The 21,381-nt window shown below is 40.7% G+C and overlaps 1 protein-coding gene across 3 annotated transcripts in view; it reads left to right on the top strand.

Annotated features, from left to right (window-relative positions):
* entpd6 (ectonucleoside triphosphate diphosphohydrolase 6) overlaps positions 1–20,742 on the top strand; it is a 28,010-nt gene extending 7,268 nt beyond the window's left edge. For 2 of the 3 annotated variants that reach the window (XM_074676577.1, XM_074676578.1), the window contains exons 5-14: positions 386–461; positions 8,649–8,684; positions 8,981–9,069; positions 11,826–11,905; positions 12,017–12,081; positions 13,435–13,536; positions 13,646–13,786; positions 18,258–18,314; positions 19,278–19,390; positions 19,518–20,741. In XM_074676577.1, the coding sequence (XP_074532678.1) occupies positions 386–461; positions 8,649–8,684; positions 8,981–9,069; positions 11,826–11,905; positions 12,017–12,081; positions 13,435–13,536; positions 13,646–13,786; positions 18,258–18,314; positions 19,278–19,390; positions 19,518–19,601 (843 nt within the window). In that variant the 3' untranslated portion in view covers positions 19,602–20,741. Of the gene's footprint in view, positions 1–385; positions 462–8,648; positions 8,685–8,980; positions 9,070–11,825; positions 11,906–12,016; positions 12,082–13,434; positions 13,537–13,645; positions 13,787–18,257; positions 18,315–19,277; positions 19,391–19,517 lie in introns of all 3 variants that reach the window. The other variant, XM_074676579.1, reaches the window with a different exon arrangement.
* Positions 20,743–21,381: the final 639 nt, after the last annotated feature.

Raw genomic sequence — 21,381 nt, forward strand, 5'->3', positions numbered from 1 at the left:
ATAATAGTAACTGCTTAAAATGTTGAGTTGAATTAACTTGTTTCATTACTTGTTTTTTTTAGGTAACCAGTTTACAAGCATTTTTCAAGTAAACTCAACTTCTCTGGGTTTACAGTGAAGTTTATTTTCCTGCCTTCATTTCATTATGGGCTTGTGTCTTTTTCAGCTACAGAGAAACTAATCATCTTCTGGATAACATAATCTGCACATTATGACAGAAGCTACGTAATCATTGGTTCAGCCCAGTTCAAAATGGTTGAATGTGAGCTCAAATCCATGGTAGATTGATCTCTCACCTTTGTACTGAAACTCCATTTTCCTGACTAAACTAACATACTCTATAGATTATATATAATTACAGTTGGCTGTTCTTCTTTGTGTCCAGGTGAGAGCGATGTTTCTGGAGTCACCATTTCTATCCAGAGACGACTGTGTTTCCATCATGGACGGAACCGATGAAGGTACGAAGTCTGGAAAATGACTAAAACTTCTTTGTGTCTCCCAGCAGCTCTGTGGAGCTCTGTGACTTATACCTCAGTCAGCAGTCTGGTTCACTCTCAGCTCTTAAAGCGTTATTTTAACCAGGGGCGTAGCTACAACTAGGCAAACACAGGCAGTTGCCTGAGGCCCCAAGATTCCCAGGGGCCCCCAAAGCATCTCTTAAAAACTGATTTATGAAGTTCTCTTCAATTGAAAGCATTTCTTTTTTCTAAATCTTACTTCACATGCTTCAGAATACATCAAAAGGCTTAATCTTTACTGATCTTTTTGGGTACTTCCCCTCCCTTCTTATTCAATGGACTATTCTATGTTACAACACATCTGAAAATTTGATTCAGGAAGAAAGTGGTAAAAAACACTTTTTTTCCCATTTTTTTCTTATTTTCATCCAAGTCGGAAATAAAAACAATGTTGCTCTGAGATCTGAGATAAACATATAAGACTTTTAGGATTTTAAGGACTTTATCTAGCCCAGGAAACAGGATCATTTTCTCAAAATCAAACTTTTTGAGTTGATGAAAAACATTGTACAAAATCTCTTTTTTTGGATACATAACTCACTGGACAGGAGGTCAAATAAAAATACATTAACTTTAGAATAATAGTGCCAAAATGTATGGTAACTGTAAATATCACCTCTTTCAGTAGATTTTTTTCCAGTTTTATGTTGTGCTTGATATTAACATATTTTTTCTTTACTAAATTATATTTATTCAATATTTACCTATTGTAATGATTTTCACTTCATACTTTCTTGTTTGTTACTGTTACTCTGTAAATTCCCCACTGTGGGACAAATAAGCTGTCAATTGACCATAAAAGATTTCAAATCCAGGACAAAGTGGACTAAATTATGTATTCACTTTTTTCAAAATCAAGCCAAAGTACAGAACTTGAGGAAATGCATTTAGTTGCGTTAAGTTACCATGTACAAGATTAGCACCGTCTCATGCCTTGATTCTGGGAAAGAGACAGTGGACCCAGGGAAGGCCAGTCTAGCTCTGAGGAAGATGAGTTGCAAGGACATGGAGGGCCCCATTGACTGGGTTTGCCTTGGGCCCCCAAATGACTAAATATGCCCCTGATCTTAACCAAACATTACTCGATAGACAACAGACAAACAGCTGACGGCTCACATTAGAACTATTCCGGCGTAATTAATTTGAATATTAATATCATAACATAATTACCAAAATCGATTGAATGTAAATTGAGAACAATAATGATACTACATAAATAAACAAACATAAATGTTGTAGTTTTATTCTTTAAGTTATTTTTTGGGGCTTTTAATGCCTTTAGTTGGAGAGGACAGGACAGTGAGTAGAGCAGGTAGAGGGTGAAATGCTGGAAAGGTGCCATAGGTTGGATTCAAGCCTGGGCCCCCCATTTGAAGTCTTGCCTCATGGGTTGTACCTCCCAGACCACTTGGCTTTACCTGCATCCTGTGTTTTCGCTTCTTTTCTGAAAACCTTGAAATGTGACTAAGGCAGTTAAGCTATACAGCTAGCAATGTGGAAACTCTTTTAGAACAGCAGAGGGCGCTATCTGTTGGAGACTTCTTTTACTGGGCATCATTATGTCCCTTCTATGTAGAGCCAGTAGAGGCGTACAGACATGGTGAAGTTGGGTTTCACCAGTGTGGCTTACTTAGCGACTTTTCAGACCCTTCTAGGGACCCTTTTCAAAAAAGCGACAAATCTAGCGTTTTTCTCTCTGGATTTTTGAGAATCTAACGTAAAAACACTTATTGATTGATTTATTATTGATCTCACTTTTCTCGATGAGCAGTAGGAATTTTCGGTGGGCACTTCCCCCAGTCCAGAGCACTCACAGGCAGACAAGTCTTCCTCGATTACGGCTGCAGCCAGAGCATGCGACTGCATACAAATGAATTGCACATGCTCCGCCTGCTTTTGGATTACAGCTGAAATATACCAGATATGTTTGCGTCAAATAGGTTTCATTCAAATCAATGTGTCAACTCACACTGGATCCGTTCAGTTGCAGTACGTCTGCGTGGCTCCTCCGTCATGTCACAGGTAATACGCAGCCATCCTATTTTTGATGGACACGGAACTGTGACGCATAAATTTAGTGAAGGGAAACTCAAGCAGGACAGGAAGTCGTGGCCAAAAACTACCTAAAAACCTGGGCTTTGGGAAACAGCCCAGGTACCTTGCCTTGCCTTGGTCTGATGTGGGTGTGGGGTGGGCGTGGGCAGGCACCCACATCATCAGTCGCTGCCCAAGTGCTGTTCCGATGTGCATATATGTCCTCTGTTTGGTTAGCATGTGGCTAATTGACCAAGGATACACAGGTGTATCCTTCGCTGCCTTGCCATGGCTATAAATACCCAACATGCAATGCGTGAATCTACAAAAAAGGAAAAAAAATGGAAGGAAAAGACGCACCAGAGAGAGATGCTCCAGCGGAGGCGTGTGGTAAATTCCAATTTAAATGTAAGCAACAAAATACACCTCTGAAAATTAACTAACTAATTAACGTAACTATAATTACGGAGAAGCTGCACCTGCAGAGTGTCAATGATGTGACAATAAAAAAGCAAAAAGCATAGAAAAGTGGCAAGCCATGACAATATTTGTAGCCGCCTGAGCTCTTCCCATGTTTGTATAAACTTTCCAAGCACTGTCCACAGTGCAACACTTTATGTGAGACAATGTAACTCCAATTACATATACATATGTGACAGGAATCTAATGGTTAAAAAAATACGCCTTTGTAGGCTGTTCCATTAGCATCTCCTTTTGAGCAGAGGCAGGACACTTGCCTTGGATTGGAAGGAAGTGGCTTCAGAGGCACTGCCTTCCAAGGCAAAGCAAGGCAAGGTACCTGGGCTTTGGAAAACAGCCTATGTTTGTAGGCAGAAGATGGCGCTGTCTTTAAGTTTTCTATCAGCTTTTAAAGTAGCCTCTTCCACAGTGTTTCAGATGGTGTTATATGATACTGATACTGAAAATTTAAACTGATGCATCTGGACTTTAATACCACACATACATATAGGATAATTAAAGCTGAATGGTTCATGTTTCTCAGGACCGTGGAGAGTCTTCTGATGGCTGCTGAACTCTGCCAAAGTCTCCGTTCTGAACATGAGCCTCATCTCCTCATGACTTTATTAGATTATAGAGAATTTGTGCCTCTCTACATCTCCTCATCATTTCATTTGTTTAATCTGTGAAGCAGCTCAGATGTTTCACTGCACAGAAAAACCTCTGAGGTCTGACTCTGATTTCCCAAACGAAAACTGCCAATATGGAGGATTAAACAATAAGGAGGATTACAAATTAGATAAATCAGGAGAGGGCTGTCCTCATGTGAAGCCTGCTGGTTGTTTTGCATTTGAAAAAAAAGGAAATAGTGCCATCACATTTAGTCGAGCGTCCTCCGTCAGTTAAAGAAGCAGCGTGTATGCACTGCTCTAACCATTTTAACTTTAAACATTAAAAAGATTCAAACACACAAGGTCTGTTCTCTGTTTATCAGGTGAAATAAAACCCTCCCTACATCTGTTGTGCTGCCCAATCAGGAAGCACTGTGACACAACAAGCTAACATCCTTTTTTGATAGAGCAACTTTAAAGCTTGAAGATATATGTGTATACGACAATCAGGGATTTATTGTCTCAGATTTTCTTACCAGTAAAGTTTCCATCCTCATGTGATTTTCTTTGGTTATGGTGCAGTTTGTAGTGAGCTACATTACAATGCAGGGACTAAAGATTCAAAATAAAGCAGCCTGTTGATCTTTGGCAGCTGAACTCCAGTCACAGAAAATATCTACATCTTCTGCGTCCATCGTCCAGATGTTTGGGGCCTGACTGTTGGATCACAGTTCTGGCCCAGCTGTGACCTGTCTTACTCTCTGCCATCACAATGAGCTTGCTGCACTAATTCCCCTGTTGGTGGATATATATGTATATGTATATATTTATATATAGGAGTCACATGTGGGTTCTGTTTTAAAGGCTTGCTCTGTGTGGAACCCAGCTCGCCCTCATATAATCCAATCCTTTTAAAGTAGTTCATACAAGCAATTATGGCCATGTGGGATAATGTCCCACTTAATCTTAAAGGGGAGGGAGGATGATTATTCCCCCCCTCAGTTTATTTCTGAGGCTGAAATGTTTTCTCCTTCCCTCTGAGTGGGATCAGCTCGTTACTCTGCTCATCTTTTGATGATTAGTGAATTAACTTCTTATCCCGCTCCACTTTGCGTTCGGTCAGCAAGTCACTAATGGACAGATTCCTCCGCCATCGCTGCCTCGGTGCTCCTTTCAAAGTCCAACCAGCTTCCATCAGCCTTATTATCGCACAGATATTTTGCTGTTCTTGGCCTGGATGCTTATCTCTGACTGAGATTACCCAACGAGTGCCCTGAATGGAGGCGACTTATTGTTAATGCAGATCTCTGAGTGGTTTGTGGGGGGGCGGCAGGGTGCTAAGTGCCGGTGTTTAGCCTTTCGACCTAAAGCCGAGTCTCTCTCTCCCTGTACTTGTTTGTTTTGTTTGGAAATTGCTTCTTAGTGTCTTTGCCTAAGAGTTTTACTGTAAAGCTCCTATGATACAGTTTCTATCAAGCCCGTTAATCACCCACTCCTGCATGCAGACCAGGTCAGAGGTCGTTGCTAAAAGGCACTAATGCATGCAGCTGAGTGCAAATATTCTGCCACAGACGCTAATGTCGTCTTTGAGTTGACCCCAATGAGCCGACCCGCAGAGAGCTCGACATGCCGGACTTCATATCAATAGTTTGGATTTAGTTTCACTCAGAAACAGTTTCTTAACTTCATGCTGCCTTTTCAGACATGTCCACTCAGGGAACAGGAGGAGGAAATGAAAAGCTAGTTATTCATTTTTTTTGGGATGTCCCGATCCCAGTCCCTAGTATCAGATCGGGACGATTTTTGCATTTTTAAAGTATCGGTGATTGGGAATTCTAGCCAATCTTCTTAACTGATCATTCACGTTAGCAGCCATAAAGCCAAAATTGCTGCGGAACGCCAACGCGTCAGTAAAACCAAGCACTATAAGTTTGCCCAACCTCATAAAGTTAATGAGAGAATGATCAAATAAGGTACAGTGACGTAGAACAGCAGCCACATTTAAAGGTCCCATATTATACTCAATTTCTGCAGTTTAACTCATTCACTGCCAGCCGTTTTCAGAGCAGAGAGCTTCATACTGCCAGCCATCGAACATAATTGTCGTCTAAAGATGTCAATGGCAGGCAACGTTTGACGTCAAAATGACGTCTACATATGTCAATGGCAGCGAAAGAGTTAATATGGATCATTGATGTCTTCATGAAATGGTTGTAACATCACCAAAAAGAGCCTTATTTAGCGGTGTTTTTGTGCTAAAGTACACCCTGAAAATTCTCTAAATAAAGCATGAATGCAGACCGATATCAGATTTTTTCAGTGGGAGTCCGTTTATTTGTGTTTTTGATCAAGTAAAATATGGCCCCGTCTGAGTGCAGAGGAAACCGGCAGAGGAGCAGTGAGGGGGTGTTTGGTGCGAGGGCTCTGGGCTTCTGCTGCACAAAATCACTGCTGGAGGGGAAATTTCTGCCCTAAACCTTGTGATAGGACCCAACTTGTTCCATCCAGGAGTATCACTTTAAATCTTCTTCCATGGTCCTGAAACTTTAACAGACCATCTCTCACATAGCAGGTGTGGTTGTCAGAGAAAAATAAATGTTTAATGTCTTTTCAGTTTGAATTAAAAATGAATGTTCAATAGAGATGGGCACCTTTCTCATTTGAAACGTTGCGGTACCGATGCCCGATACCTGGCAATCTGTGTCGATACTCAACGGTACCAATTTTGGGTACTTTTTTGTGTTTATGTGGCAAAAATAATATTAATTTGTTTGATAATAAACTTTTTTTTTCTTCAATTTAACATATTTATTCTTCAATATATAACCTTGTAATGCTGTGTTCATGTTCAGCATGGAAAATTGCCTACTCGTCCACTCCCTCCCAGTCACAAGGATGCATTTAGGTACTTAAACATGGTACCTTTTGACAGAATTTGGTCGGTACCTATAAAAGTACCTAATTCAGTACCCATTCCTAATGTTCAACCATTCAGAATGTAAAAGGGCCTACTGTTAATTTAAAAAAGAATTAGGCCTGTTGATAGCTTGATTTTTCTTGATTTGAAAAATGGGCATTGAGACTTAAAAAGTTGGATTAGTGCCCTAGAGGACACACTAAAATAACAGTGGAGGTTTTTTCTGCTCCCTCAGACAAAGTTCACTGTCAGAAGACTCAACTCAACCCTTATTTATAGAGCACGTTTAAAACAACCAAAGCTGACCAAAGTGCTGTGCAGATCAAAAGCACCACAAATAACAAGATAAAGGCAGGTACACACTACAGGATAGTGGGGCTGATTTATGTCCTGTTATCCCCCTTACGATCAAAGCTGAAGGCCCGATTGTCTGATGACATCATGTGTGATTTTTCCGTGCTGTAGGGTGTGTTAAGGGTGAATTTGTCCAGTTGGAGTCACTCAGAAAGCCTCAGATTGAGAGATCGTAGATAATGAACAGGTTTAATATTTGCGACCAGAAATCCTGTAGAGGTGTGTTGGGCACTCCAGGAGCCGAGCAGGTTCTGCGTGTAATGTCAGGTAGGGATGGGTACCTTGCATATTTGAAACGATACGGTACCGATGCCCGGTACCTAGCAATCTGTGTCGATACTCAACGGTACCAATTTTGGGTACTTTTTTGTGTTTATGTGGCAAAAATAATATTAATTTGTTTGATAATAAACTTTTTTTTTCTTCAATTTAACATATTTATTCTTCAATATATAACCTTGTAATGCTGTGTTCATGTCCAGCATGGAAAAACGCCTACTCTTCCACTCCCTCACAGTCACAAGGATGTATTTAGGTACCTAAACATGGTACCTTTTGACTGTACATGAATCTATACCTGGTACTTTTGATATAACTCGGCTGGTACCTAAAAAAGAACCTAATTCGGTACCCATCCCTAATGTCAGGTGTACCAGAGCAAAGCTAATCAAGATGCGAGCTGACTCAGCTGACTGACCGAAGAGGAAATAAGAAATCTATCTGTGATATGTTTGACAAGTTTACTCACCTTCAACTCGCATTGTTATTCACACAGCCCATAATCCCACCGTCTCCACCACTTTTTCCATTATCAATTCTTTTTTTCTGTTTTTTTTTTTTTTTTTATTTTACAGGCCGAAAACAACCATTATTTCTTTTTCCTGTTTGTCCGTCATGTTTGTTTGCACCAAAGTCACGTTTTATGACACGAGATTTGGAATATTGAGCGTGAAGAAGCTAAAGCTCTGCTGCAGAACCTGTTACACCACACACTATAAGATCAGATTAGCGATCTGTCTTTTGTTATCATCAAGTGTGTGCTCTCTAAATGTGTGAAGGTTTGAGGAATCCTGTGATTTGTGGCAGACTTCAGATACCTAAAAACATAGAACAAGAGGAAATATCAAATAAAATAAAATAGAATAGAATAAATAAACAAGAGAAGATTCGAAAACCTCAGTTGACCCTGCAGGTTGTTCCACAGCCGAGGGGCAGTCGACACAAAGACTGGGTCACCTTTGGTTCTGTAGCTGGTTTTTGGGGTGACCTGTAACATCTGACCAGATGATCTCAGCATCCTGGCTGGGACATGGTGATGGAGGACTCAGTCAGCTACTTAGGGGCTAGGCCATTAAGAGCTTTAAAAACAAACAATAGACTTTTAAAATCTATCCTAAAAGCAACCAGGAGCCAGTGCAGCGAAGCTAAGACAGGAGAAATGTGGTCCCACTTGTGTTTTCCAGTGAGGAGAAAAGGCAGCTGGATTTTTGACAACCAATGGCCTTGTGGGTTGCTTTAGTGAAAATGAATAAATAAAAACTGGGTCCATTTTCTCATTTCCCTCACTACAAGAACATTCTTTTTAAAGCTAGAAGTGTCGCCTCCTGTTGATCATTAGATGACGGTTTCATGCACAGACACTGGTTCAAGGCAAATTCACTGAACATTTGAGGCAGAATTCAATTCTTCTCTAAACTGTGGAGCTGTTTTTAATTGACCTGTTTGTTGAGTCCTGTTTTCTTTTCAACTCAGGTATTTCTGCCTGGATCACTGTCAACTTCCTAACAGGCGAGTATTACACATGCACACACACACCACTTTTCATCACCAAGGTTTCCTTTTTTACATGAATGACAGCTGGGTTTTGCATTTTATTTCTTAAATCAGTGTGTCATGAGATTGTGTGTTTGTGTGTGTGTTTGAGAAAAACAGATTAATAGAGATGGAAATTGTGATTACCTGTTATTGGATTATACCGCCACTGCTAGCTCTCTGTTTTTTCCTAATCTGTCTTTTTTCTTGTCTTGTCTCCTTTGCCCTTCCTCCCTCCCTCCCTTTTCTCCGACTCACCCCTCTGTACACAGGTGATCTCCACAGTGATAACTCACCCACAGTGGGGATGTTGGATTTGGGGGGCGGCTCAACTCAGATCACCTTCAGCCCTCAGGACGAGGTGAGGCCAAACCACCCAGAGGAGAAAATGTGAAAGGGATTGGTGGAGGGAGGAAGACTGTTTCTCTCTTTCTCCTCTCTGTCATAACTAAGGCGACGCTGTCAAACTACCAGGATGGCTCCATCTTAGTGGCTTTAATCTGTAAATGCCCCACTAATCCCAAATAAACACCCTCACATCAGGAGGGGAGGCAGAAAGGGAGAAAAGAAGGGGGCGGGGGGGTATGTAGGTCAGGCTGTGAACATGAAGGATTGATGAACAGTTCACTGTGTTATCAGACGTCCACTGGGAGCCACAAAGATATTCTTCCTCCTCCTCATCGTCACCTTTTTCCTCCTTTTCTTCACTTCTCCTGCTTCCTTTTTCTTCTTCTGAGACCTTTCCTCGATTCCTCACCCCTGATGCAGTGATGCAGATCCCCTGCACCACCCTCTGAGTGAGGGGCTTAAACAGGGTGGTGCAGAGGAGCTTGAGGACTGGACAGATTAAAGGCAGATGTCTTTGGAGCTGCTAACTCTGATTCCTCAAAGCCAGCCCTCAAAAACCACATCGTGGCACACGGGTCACTGTGACTCCCGTAAAGCTGTGGAAACATCAGCACTAGCTGTGGGTGACTTGAGTCAGCAGTGAGTCTGTTGAAGGAGACTTCCTGTTGAAGGAGACTTCCTGTTGAAGACGCTGTACTGTTAGCATGTTAGCATCAGTTTATGTCAAGGCTACAGTAAAATGTTTCACTGTTTAAAAGAATATTGAAATGGATGATGCTTTAGCCTCTACCTGTTGTACGAAAGTGAAGCCAAATTATACCCCTCGGGTGTTAACATCGTGCTTTGATCTGATATTTTTATTGCCACAATTTGTGCAGTCAGGGTTAGCTGGTGGAGTCATGGCAGGGAAGTCCCATCCCTTCCTCTCTCTCAAACCCAAACCCACATTTACTGTCATGAGGGTCCAATCCACAAAGAAACAGATGATTGTGTGGGTTTGAAGCAGACACTCATGGTTATGGGTGCTGGGAATACCTGGGTTGAAAATAACGGTGTTGAAAATGGACATGCACCGATTGATTGGCTGGCTGATTTTTTAAACTTGGGTGATCTGTGATCGGTGATCGGGGATCGGCCCATCCTTACATATGGAACTGATCTTATACTCCTCCGAGAAGGTCTGACAGCCAGCCATTGTTGCTTTTTGCTCTGAGACCTAAAACTCAGGACACTTTATTGGTTGTTAAAGTCAAAACATAAAGATTTTACTGTTTCACAGTATTGTTCGATGATTTTCAATAAAATAAGACTGGAACATTGAAGGTATATGATTTCAGATATAAAAAATGAAAATAGGTATTGGCCAAAAACTGTATTGGCAGGTCAGCCTTTTTAAAGATCAGTGATCGGTGCACCCCTAATCAAAAATAAGTCTTCCTTAGGGCATCAAATAACTAGTTCAAACTAAACTTGCCAGAAAAAAACAACACTGTCACATCAATTATAATCATGATAAGAACTAATTGTAAAGACAGTAACCATCTTCCACATTCATTTCTTTGACCTGGATTTTAATTCAGCAGTTTGTCCCATTTGTTTATAGAGGGAAGGCAGGCTTTATGAGCTGCAGTTAGTCGCTCACTGGGCCTCTTTTTTCTTTTCCAATACTTTTTGTTATTTTTTTACTTTTTCAAGAAAAGGATACGTACAAAACATAGTCAAAAACAAAATACAAACCAGAAAACAGAACAATACAAACACCAGCTCAGATCTAAATAAACAATACTTGGGGTTACATTAATAATGTACAGTATGAGAAATCAGGAAAATCTCTGCATCATAATACTGGAGACATCAGGCTCTACATAGTTCAAATAGAGTTCCCAAATGTTATGATTTGGTGCAGTACAGACTCTTTTTTATCTTTAAATATTAAGCATCAGCCTGGGAGGCCCAGTAAAAGAGACACAGGATCCATCTCCAGTTCTAAACCTGGTATCTTTCCATTTCAGACAAGGCTTTAGACCAGTAAGTTTGCAGTTTCTGACATGACCAGAGACTGTGAGTGAAGGTACCAACTTCTGTCGTGCATTTAAGACACAAAGATGAAAGAGTCGGCTTGAAGTGATGTCTGTGGCTAGGAGAAATGTGCATTCTATGTAGGGATTGGGTACCGAATTCGGTACTTTTAAAGAAACTGACCGAATTCTGTCAAAAGTACCCGGTACCGATTCATGTAAAATAGAAAGGTACCATGTTTCGGTACCTAAACACATCCTTGTGACTGTGAGGGAGTGGAAGAAAAGGCGCTGGACATGAACACAGCATTATAAGGTTATATATTAAAAAAATAAATTTGTTGAACTGAAAAAAATAGATTTTATTATTAAACAAATTGATATTTTTTACCACATAAACAAAAAAGTACTGAAAATTGGTCCCGACTGCCAGGTAGAAGACATCGATACCGTATCGTTACAAATATGAAAGGTACCCATCCCTAATTCTTTGTATAATTTTTAACGGCATTGCCTGGGTATGATTAGACTGAAATTGTTTTAGCATGTCTCCATTATCCCGCTTTTCATTATCCATAGTGATATGACTAGGCTAATAACTTAACATAACTTAGACTTTTGGGTTTGGGAAGCTGCTGTTAGCTTCAGTGAGAGATTAATAATAGAGTTAAATGGCAGCAACTAAATAAGTCAGCTAATGTTGCTAACTTTGTGTCATGTCTCTGATTATTCTGTTTTTTTCTTTAAACAGAAAACCATCCAGACCTCACCCATCGATTACATCAGGTCGTTCCAGATGTTTAACAACACACACACTGTCTACACACACAGGTACACACTCACGCACACACTGGTAGCATCTGAAATCATAATTATTTGTTTTGGAGTAACAATTACACACTATTACAGTGTTTTACTTTCCTGTGTGTTCTCTGTCTGCAGTTATTTGGGTCTGGGTCTGATGTCAGCTCGACTCGCTGTCTTAGGAGGAATTGAAGGTTCCCCCTGTACGTACCCTATCTTTATTTTTACTCCTTTTCCCATGTTGTTTAGTTTATTTTCACATTTGCTTTTTACACCCCCTCCCTCGTCCTCTCAGATAAATAAGCCATTATCTAATCTTTTAATAACACACAGCAAGATTAATTCCTTGCCTGCCAGCTGTTGCTGCGATTTAGTTGCTGTAAGAAGCTGCAGCACACATCCACCCTGCTGCCTGTCTTACTGTCTGTCTGTCTGTCTGTCTGTCTGTCTGTTGTCTCACTGTGTAGAAGTCTGTGTGTTTGTCAGCCCTGATGTGCAGCATGTTCACAGAAACATAGAAATCTCATCTCTATCAGTTGAGGGACATGGTTTCCCTCCCTGGCTGTGCAGTCAGCTTGTTGTGTTAGTTTGTAAACATAAAGGGACAGTTCAATGTTTTTAAAGGTTTTTTTGAAGTACTGTAAAACCTGGAATGCAGTGGTACCTTGATCTACGAGTTTAATTAGTTCCATGACAGAGCTTGTAAGTCAAATTACTTGTAATTCAAATCAATTTTCCCCATTTAAATGAATTGAAATACTTTTTAATCTGTTCTGTACAGATTAAGCACTGCAGTTATTTTTTTACATGTTTCCAAATAAGGAAGCTGTACTTATAAACAAAGAATATTGTTTAAAAACACAAAACAATAGAAAGTTCTTCAGTAAACTGGTTTTATTAAGTATAATGTTCATTTACCATGGAGATCATATGACTTTAAGATACTGACAGAGGTGAAGGAGAAAGGCTGAACTGAATAACTGAATCTTATTGCTTGATTTTTAAACTTTTCGTCACGCTTTCCTCATTTTCATCTGCATCTGTTTTCCATAAAAACTTGTCCAATCAGCTCTGTTCCATCCTCCCTTTCAGAATGTTTCTAATATATGTTAGACAAGCATCAGTAAATATTCCCATTGCACACCCAATTGCTACTTTTTCTGGGTGTTTCTTTTGAGTTAAGTCTGACAGTTTTGCAAAATTACTTTGAGCACAACAGTGATGCCTCCACTGCGAGCTAACCGCGTAAAGTGAGCGGCTGAGACACGGGATGCTGGGCAGATGTTGCTTTGTTTGTAGCTGGCTTGTAACCAAATTTTAGCTCTATACTCAAAGCAAAAAACATCTGAGAGACAGCCCTTATCTCCAAAAACTTGTTAGTTGAGACACTCGTAAGTCGAGGTAGCACTGTATGTGACTCAGTCTTTTTGGAGGGATCCCTGGAGGAAGTGGCTTTCCTGTTAAGAGCCTCATAGCATCACACCTTAAAAAGCAGACTGTTCCCTTACTGGTGTGTGTGTGTGTGTGTGTGTGTGGGTGTGCTTGTGCTTGAACAGTAGGGGGCAGCACAGAGCTGGTCAGCCCCTGCCTTGCTCCAGAGTACTCGGGCAGTTGGGAGCATGCCGACGTTGTGTACACTGTGAAGGGACAAAAGGCAGGTAAGATCACTGCTGCAGTTTGATTGGATTCTTTTTTTTTTCGTTTGTTTTAAATTCCCATAATGCAGTGGGAGTGTGCAGGAACCTTAAGACTGTGTTGTTGTTACAGGGGAGCCAGTTTACGAGGCATGTCAGACTAAAGTGGAGAAGGTTCTCTACAGGAGGGTGACGAAGGCGTCTGGAGTCGCAGACATGGACTTTTATGCCTTCTCGTATTACTACGACCGTGCCGTTGACCTGGGACTCATTGGTATAAACTTTTACGAATATTTATGCTAAAATGAACTTACTTTGAACACCCCTTCCACCTTGATAGTAGCTCAAATCTACCACAAACCTGCAGCAGAGTAAGCTACAATTTCCAGGCTTTTACACCAACAAACAGTCAGTCACAGGGCTTGTTTGGTGACATTAAAAATGGCCTTTAAATTCAGTCGGTGTGCTCTGTTAAACCCAGGGTAATGCTCTAGATCAGAGGTCTAAAACAGGGGCCCGTGGAGGTACTGCAGGGGGTCTGTGACAATTTTGGTTGAATTTTCAGGGAATCACTTCAAAATATTTCAACCATTACTCATGTTACTGTCTTTGAACACACATTAATGGATACACTGAGGCCAAAGATCTTATCTTTCATTTAGAAATGAACATATTCAGCACTTCTCGCTCCTCAAGACAGAGGAAGACCCGCCTTTATCACTGCTCTGCCAATCACGCGTCTGCACGATTCATACTGGCTCTGTCAGGTTCCCCAGAATAGCTTCCCAGTGTTTCCCCTACTGTTATATTTTGGAGGGACAGCCCGCCCCCCTGGAAGTCGAATTAATTTTACTTTCCATACAGCGCCAGATCACAGCAGAAGTGATTTAGAGTTCCCTCTCTCATAAATCAGGTCAATACCTTGATTTTTTGTTATTTAACAGACTAAATTGCCTTATGTTACTCAATTTACGTGACGGGATCTCATTAGTACATCATCCACTTCACATTTCACCATGGCAAAGTTCCGCCCCAACACGTTCACAGACATTGAAACACGTGTGTGTATTTACACATACAGACAGGCTCACTCTGTAAAGGGGACAAAGAGCTGAAAAAACACCACCAGAAACATCACCCAGTGCCTTCTTTCTCTCTCTTTAAAGATGCAACTCTCGCTCTTCTGCTCCGTCTCTCAATCAGTTAGGGGGTCCTTGGTCTGAAGATCGTTAAAGACCTTTGTTCGAGATCAACCAGTCAGAGACCAAGAGCCACAGAAATTACCGAGGTCCTACAAAGAATCACATCATACATGTGGGCTTACAAAGACACTCCCTCTCACACCCAAACATGAAATTAAATCAAATGTAAATCAATACATTTACAATTTTCAAAGCCAGATTTATTTATCTCACACACAACTGAATACCCATGAATAGAGATCATAGACTGTAGACTGACTATAGAGTGGACAGCCTGGCTCCGCCATTTATCATTGTACGGTTTTGAAGCCAAAATACCGCTGTCTCAGGCGCCACCACTGTAGCAGTTTGGAGCTGATGGGGGAGAATCTGAGTGGAGCTGGGTGACAAACATAATAATTATTGTTTTTTCTTTTGGGAGTCTAATCACTCCCTGACTCTACCTCCCGACATATTTTACGATCCCTGAAAAAAATACAGAAGAACGGCAGCTGTCAATCATTGTTAAACGTTATGTAAAGCCTTGTTTTTAACCTGGTATAACTAATGAAAACGAAACTTGTCAGAAAAAAGAGGACTTGAATACAAGGCAGCCAAATGCTATCTTCAGATCACCACAACAATCGGACGTGAGAAACATTTCTACGAGGTGTAATAATTTTTTAAAGTTTGACCACAGCCCATCTGGAATGGCTGGAAAGCCGTATTTTTAAACCTATACTGCAGCCAGTCACCAGGGGGAGCAGTTTTTGTGGAGACCTCACTTCGAGCCGAGCAAGCGGACGTCCATTTTTTTTTACAGTCTATGATACAGATACACACACACAGTTTACCCCTCTTGTTTTTCTTCACCCCCCTCGGACACAGCCTCCAATTATGCATCATTCAGAGCCACTTGATGTGACACAAGTGTCACTGTCTCTGAGTGCTTGTTAAATCTTCAAAAGGACTGGGTCTGTTTCTGAGTTTGAATTTTCAAGCTGTTTAATTTGTGAAGTTCAGTACCTTTTGGAAACTCCTGGTTGATATCACCATGCATTGCTATGAAATGGTGCTTGGGATTTAAACCTTATAAATGTCCCAATGACATCTGGCAAATCAGACAGAACAGCTTCCTACTACATTTAACAAAGAAAAAATGCTCTCCCAATCAGCTAAAACCACACTTTTGCCTGACCACGCACTTTTTCCCTGCAGTTTTTTTTGTTGAGCAATATCCTGTCTGCTCTGTTGTCCTTTTCCTCCGAACTCCACGCCCTCACACCTGTCCATGCTTACTCCACCTCTGATACATTATATGATACAGTAACACAAGTATAACATGCTGTTGCCTGAATATTGCTATAAAATGAAGTATTAATAACAAACCTTTGGAAGCAAATTAAAGGGAAAAAAAGCCATTGTATCCAAAAATTGTATGACAGGGATAGTAATCAAAAAAGAACCTTATCATTTACATTTATATGCATGTCTATGTCCCTTCCTACATAAAAATATATATCTTTTCACATGCACTGTAAAGAGGGAATCTTCGATCGGTTGAAGTGATGTAATTTTCAATCCAACTCAATATTTTACGTTAAGGTTTCTAATGTATTTTTGTGGATCACATCAACTTGAAATTCTGTGTTCTACAACTAAAAAAAAGAAAACAGTTGGACCAACTTAGATTAATTGCTTCAATTGGTCACACCTAAATGAATTAAGTTTTTTTTTAATGAAATTAACAAGTTCAATTAACACAACATAGTAGTTCAAATGAACTAAATATTTCAATTCTTCTCAAATCAATATTTTGCATCAATCCAACTTAAAGTTTGAAGTTGTTTCAACTCAGTAATCTGCAAAACCCAAAAAGAAAAACCATGGGTCATGAGGGAACACTGTGGATATGAGATCCTGCTGCACATTAAGATACCACGTGGGGACAGTGTGTATGTGCTCCATGGCATGGACCAGCTGGCTGTCTGTGGTCTACGGCATAGGCTGTTTGGCTGTGCCCCATGGCATTGGTTGCCTAGCTGCCTGGCTGTGCTCCACGGCATAGGCTGCTTGTCCTGGCTGCCTGGCTGTCTGTGGTCCACGGCAGCGAGGGCTCCAATTAAAATACTCTCTCAGTAATGGCAATTTGAATATAACTGAACACAAAACCCAGTTTGTCATTTCAAATCAAAATTTTAGCCCATCAACACATCTCATGTATTAACATATAAAACATTAAACACTCTTAAAGGTACACTGTCCATGCCACAGGGCACAGACAGCAGGTCCATGCCATGTGGAGTACAGAAAGCCTGTGCTCTTGGCAGGTCAACATCTTAATGTGCAGCAGGGTCTAATATCCACTGCATTCCCTCCTCACTCACGGTTTGAAATGAGTCAATTCAATAGGCTGTAAAGTAAATTTACAAGTAGACATAAAGTAAACTCCACTTAAGACTATTAGTCATATTTACTAACTTTTTAGTGCAGTTGTTTTCCTAGATTCTTTTAAGTAAGCTCAACATGTCACATTTTTACAGTGCAACAAAGTATAAAAACCCCTCGTCAGATTTTACTTTGAGGTTTTGCAAATTATTGAGCTGAAACAACTGAAAACCTTAAGTTGGACTGATGCATAATGTTGATCTGAGAACAATCAAATTCTTTAAGATCATTTGACTTAATCAGTTGTGTTAATTTAATTTATAACTTCATTTCAAATAACTTAATTCATTAAGGTGTTACCATCTGAAGTAATAATTTAAGTTGGTCCAACTGTTTTCTTTTTTCAGTGTACAAATCCTCAATCTTAATCAGGAAAATTGGAAAACAGTAAAAGAGTGCAAATAAGTTTAAATTAAATGTATCTTTGTGCTGACATATATCCAGGTTTGCAGTTTTAAATCATGTCATCAAGTGTCCAGAGAACCAATGAATTGAAATAAGGGGGGGGGGGGGGGGGGGGGGGGGGGGATAAATAAATAGAATAAATAATAATAATAATAATAATCAAAAAACCACAACAAAATAACTCATTGAACCATAAGACCATAAACAAATTAGAGGGTTTAATAAAAGAAAGGAAAACCTGGAGGGTTGGATGTTTAAGCCTAGCTGCTTGCATCTGTGTCTAGACCAGAATAACTTCCACTGACGAAACAAAAACTAGTAAACTCTCAAGGGGAAGAGGAGTATTATGCCCATATTCTGAGGTTGGATGTAGTACAGTTTAATGAAGATGCATAAGTAGTCCAAGGTTGCTACGGTGGCCTTTTAAGGACAAGAAACTCTTTTGATCTTCAACAGATGTGATCCTCCATGTGTCAAGATTTAACCACCAAATTATTCTGGGTTATGTTAATAACAAAGGGTGTCATGTTACTCCTTTCTTTCTCTTCCAGTCTGCTCTTTCCTGTCCTCTGTGGAATCAGATCCACACGTTATTTTTAACAGTGTTTATCAGGTTCTGTGAAACATTGTTCTGTAGTCTCTGCAGTGTGACTCTGCTGTTAATGTCCGTGCTCTGACCTGTGATCTGTTCTCTGTGCTGTCTCTGTCCAGAGGAGAGTAAAGGAGGAACCATTCGGGTGTCAGATTATATCAGCGCAGCTAAAAGAGGTAAGAGGGTGCCACCTGCTGTACATTCACTATACTGCACTACATACATGCCCACCTCTTGTTTAAAATATTCATTCATATTTACTGCACTCCAACCTGGTGCTACTAGTTTCTGTGTTTAAATAGGTATTAGAAGAAAGAAGAGTGTGGACATACCTTCATGTTTGCAGATATTTGACCTTTTGGCGTCTGTCCAGCATTATATCTACAAAACCCCACTCATGATTTTAAGCTTCCCTGATCTTTTTCAGGAAACGTGTTGAATACAAAACATTTAAACAAGATAATAATGAGACAGTAGGAAGATTTTACTATGAATTAGACAGAAGCTGAGAAAATAAAACAATGCTACCTGATCATTTTGTCTCTTATACATAAAGGACATTAAAATGTAAAATATACAATATGGGAATGGTGAGCAGGGGTCAGTTTGATGCTTCTGTGTAAAGTTTATGGTGAAGCCTGCATCAGATAAATATAGACAGTCAGAATGTGATAAACATGTCAGCATCACTACTGGGGATGGGTACCTTTTACATTTGAAAGGATACGGTACCGATACCCGGTACCTGGCAATCAATACCGGTACTCAACGGTACCAATTTTCGGGACTTTTTTGTGTCATGTGGTAGAAAAATATAAATTTCTTTAATAATAAAATTTACATATATTTTGCAGTTTAACATATCTTTTCTTCAATACATAACCTTGCAATGCTGTGTTCATGTCCAGCATGGAAAATTGCTGTCTGCTCGTCACTGTCTGCTCGTCACTGTCTGCTCGTCACTGTCTGCTCCTCACCGTCTGCTCCTCACCGTCTGCTCCTCACTGTCTGCTCCTCACTGTCTGCTCCTCACTCTCTGCTCCTCACTGTCTGCTCCTCATTGTCTTCAAGTTGGTTTTAAGCTCTGCAGTAACCTTATTTGTGTTGTGTTGTGTTGTGTTGTGTTGTGATGTGTTCAGTGTGCAGCAGTTTGTCCATCAGTCCTCCAAAAAGTCCGTTCCTCTGTCTGGACCTGGTCTACATCTCAGTCCTGCTGCAGGAGCTGGGCTTCCCCCCACAAAAACAGTTCAAGGTGAGAACCAGCTCAGTGTGTACCTCAGTCTGAACCAGACTCCTGTGTACTCATCCAGCCTGTCCTCTGTGTGTGTGTGTGTGTGTGTGTGTATATATGTGTGTGTGTGTGTCTGTGTGTTTTGCAGCTGGCAAGAACCATTAACCAGGTGGAAACCAGTTGGGCTCTGGGAGCAACTTTCCATTACATCGAGTCATTGAAGGGACACTGAGGCTTTTATTGTGAAAGGCTCACTGAAGCTCAGACATCCTGAATGCCCTGAGGAGATCCTGGACCCCCCTTACACACACATACACACACACACAACACGACATGACATGAACCATGTTTTCTCCCATGTTCCCAAGTCGTAGACGTCAGTGGCGTCTTCTTAAATACTTCTCAGTCAGGTTCTTGTTTTATGACACCACATGTCATACACTACTACCTTCACCTGTCAGGATACACACACACACACACACACTGGACTTCATGACATCACATCTTACCAGCCAATCAGATCGACTACAGCTCTGTAAACTCCTCAGGTGAACCTGACAGCAGTTTGGTTCATATTTTCTTTTGTATTTAGAACAAAGTGACCTCATGGAGACACTCCTCAGCACAGACAGACCTCTGGGTGCTCACCTCCTCTCATCAGTAAACCCTCTCTGTAGTCTTTGACTTCTTATATATATTGTTAATCTATATTTTGTCATATCTAAAGATGAAAAGCAGCATGTTATATGTTGAAACTTTTGATAGTTTTTTCTCATGATGAATGTTTGATGATTGTGCCAAACATGTGACCATGTGGAGTTTAGTGTTTTCAGTAACGTCTGAAGGAGAAACATGGCGAATCAATGAATGAGACACAAACAGAAGGGACTGCTGTTTTGATCTGCTGCTGGTTTTTGACGGGCACAGAAGGATCTGATGATGACCTCTGGGGTTACTCAAACCGTTCAGTCATGATCTCTGTGGACAGTGTTTGTTGTCTCCTTATATTGTAGCAGAGCGCACAGTCTTTCCCAGACTGTGGGCACAAGTATTTGAAGAGGATTTATTGGCATCAACTTTCGTGTCTGTGTGCGTCACATTTCCTCACATGAAGTTAAAGCTGATGTCTCCTGCAGATGTGAAAACAAACTGACGCTCACAGAGTTAAATCTGAAACTACAGTCATTACAATAATGATCCTCGTCACGTGACCGTCTCTGACCTCATGCTGTGAGACACGATCTGTCTGTATCGACAGCGGCACCGATTGTTTTCTACTCTGAAGGATCTCCTGTTTTTATATTTGTGTGCGCGATCGGTACGAAACCTGCAATAATCCAGAACCTGAATGTTTTTCAACTTTTGAATAAAGACTTGGTGGTTGTCTGTACATCTGTGTTTAATGATTGAGTCTCCTCAGCCCAGCTGTACGGTGGCCCTGAGAGCTCATGGTGCTGCAACTTAAGAAAACACATGCAAAAAGACGAAACACAAGCAAATTAAGAAAACATCTTCATCAACTGACAACACATGCACAGCATTTAGAAAACATGCTGCAAAGACCACAACACAATGGGAGTGTTTCTAGAGGACACTTAAAAGTGATGCACATGTCCCGACACACTTGTTGTTGATGCAGATTTTCAGTCATAGCTCTATTACATACACCCCTGGCCACTTTATTAGGTACGCCTTGCTTGAACCGGGTTGGACCCCCTTTTGCCTTCAGAACTGCCTTAATTCTTTGTGGCATAGATTCAACAAGGTACTGGAAACATTCCTCAGAGAGTTTGGTCCATATTGACATGATAGCATCACACAGTTGCTGCAGATTTGTCGGCTGAACATCCATGATGAGAATCTCCCGTTCCACCATATCCCAAAGCTGCTCTATTGGATTGAGATCTGGGGACTTTGGAGGACATTTGAGTACAGGGAACTCATTGTCATGTTGAAGAAACCAGTCTGAGATGATTCCAGCTTTATGACATGGAGCGTTATCCTGCTGGAAG

This window comes from Halichoeres trimaculatus, unplaced genomic scaffold (genome assembly GCF_033239565.1).
Source record: "Halichoeres trimaculatus isolate MK-OKI-2021-1 unplaced genomic scaffold, fHalTri1.1 fHalTri1_scaffold_8, whole genome shotgun sequence".
Classification (NCBI taxonomy): Eukaryota; Metazoa; Chordata; class Actinopteri; order Labriformes; family Labridae; genus Halichoeres; species Halichoeres trimaculatus.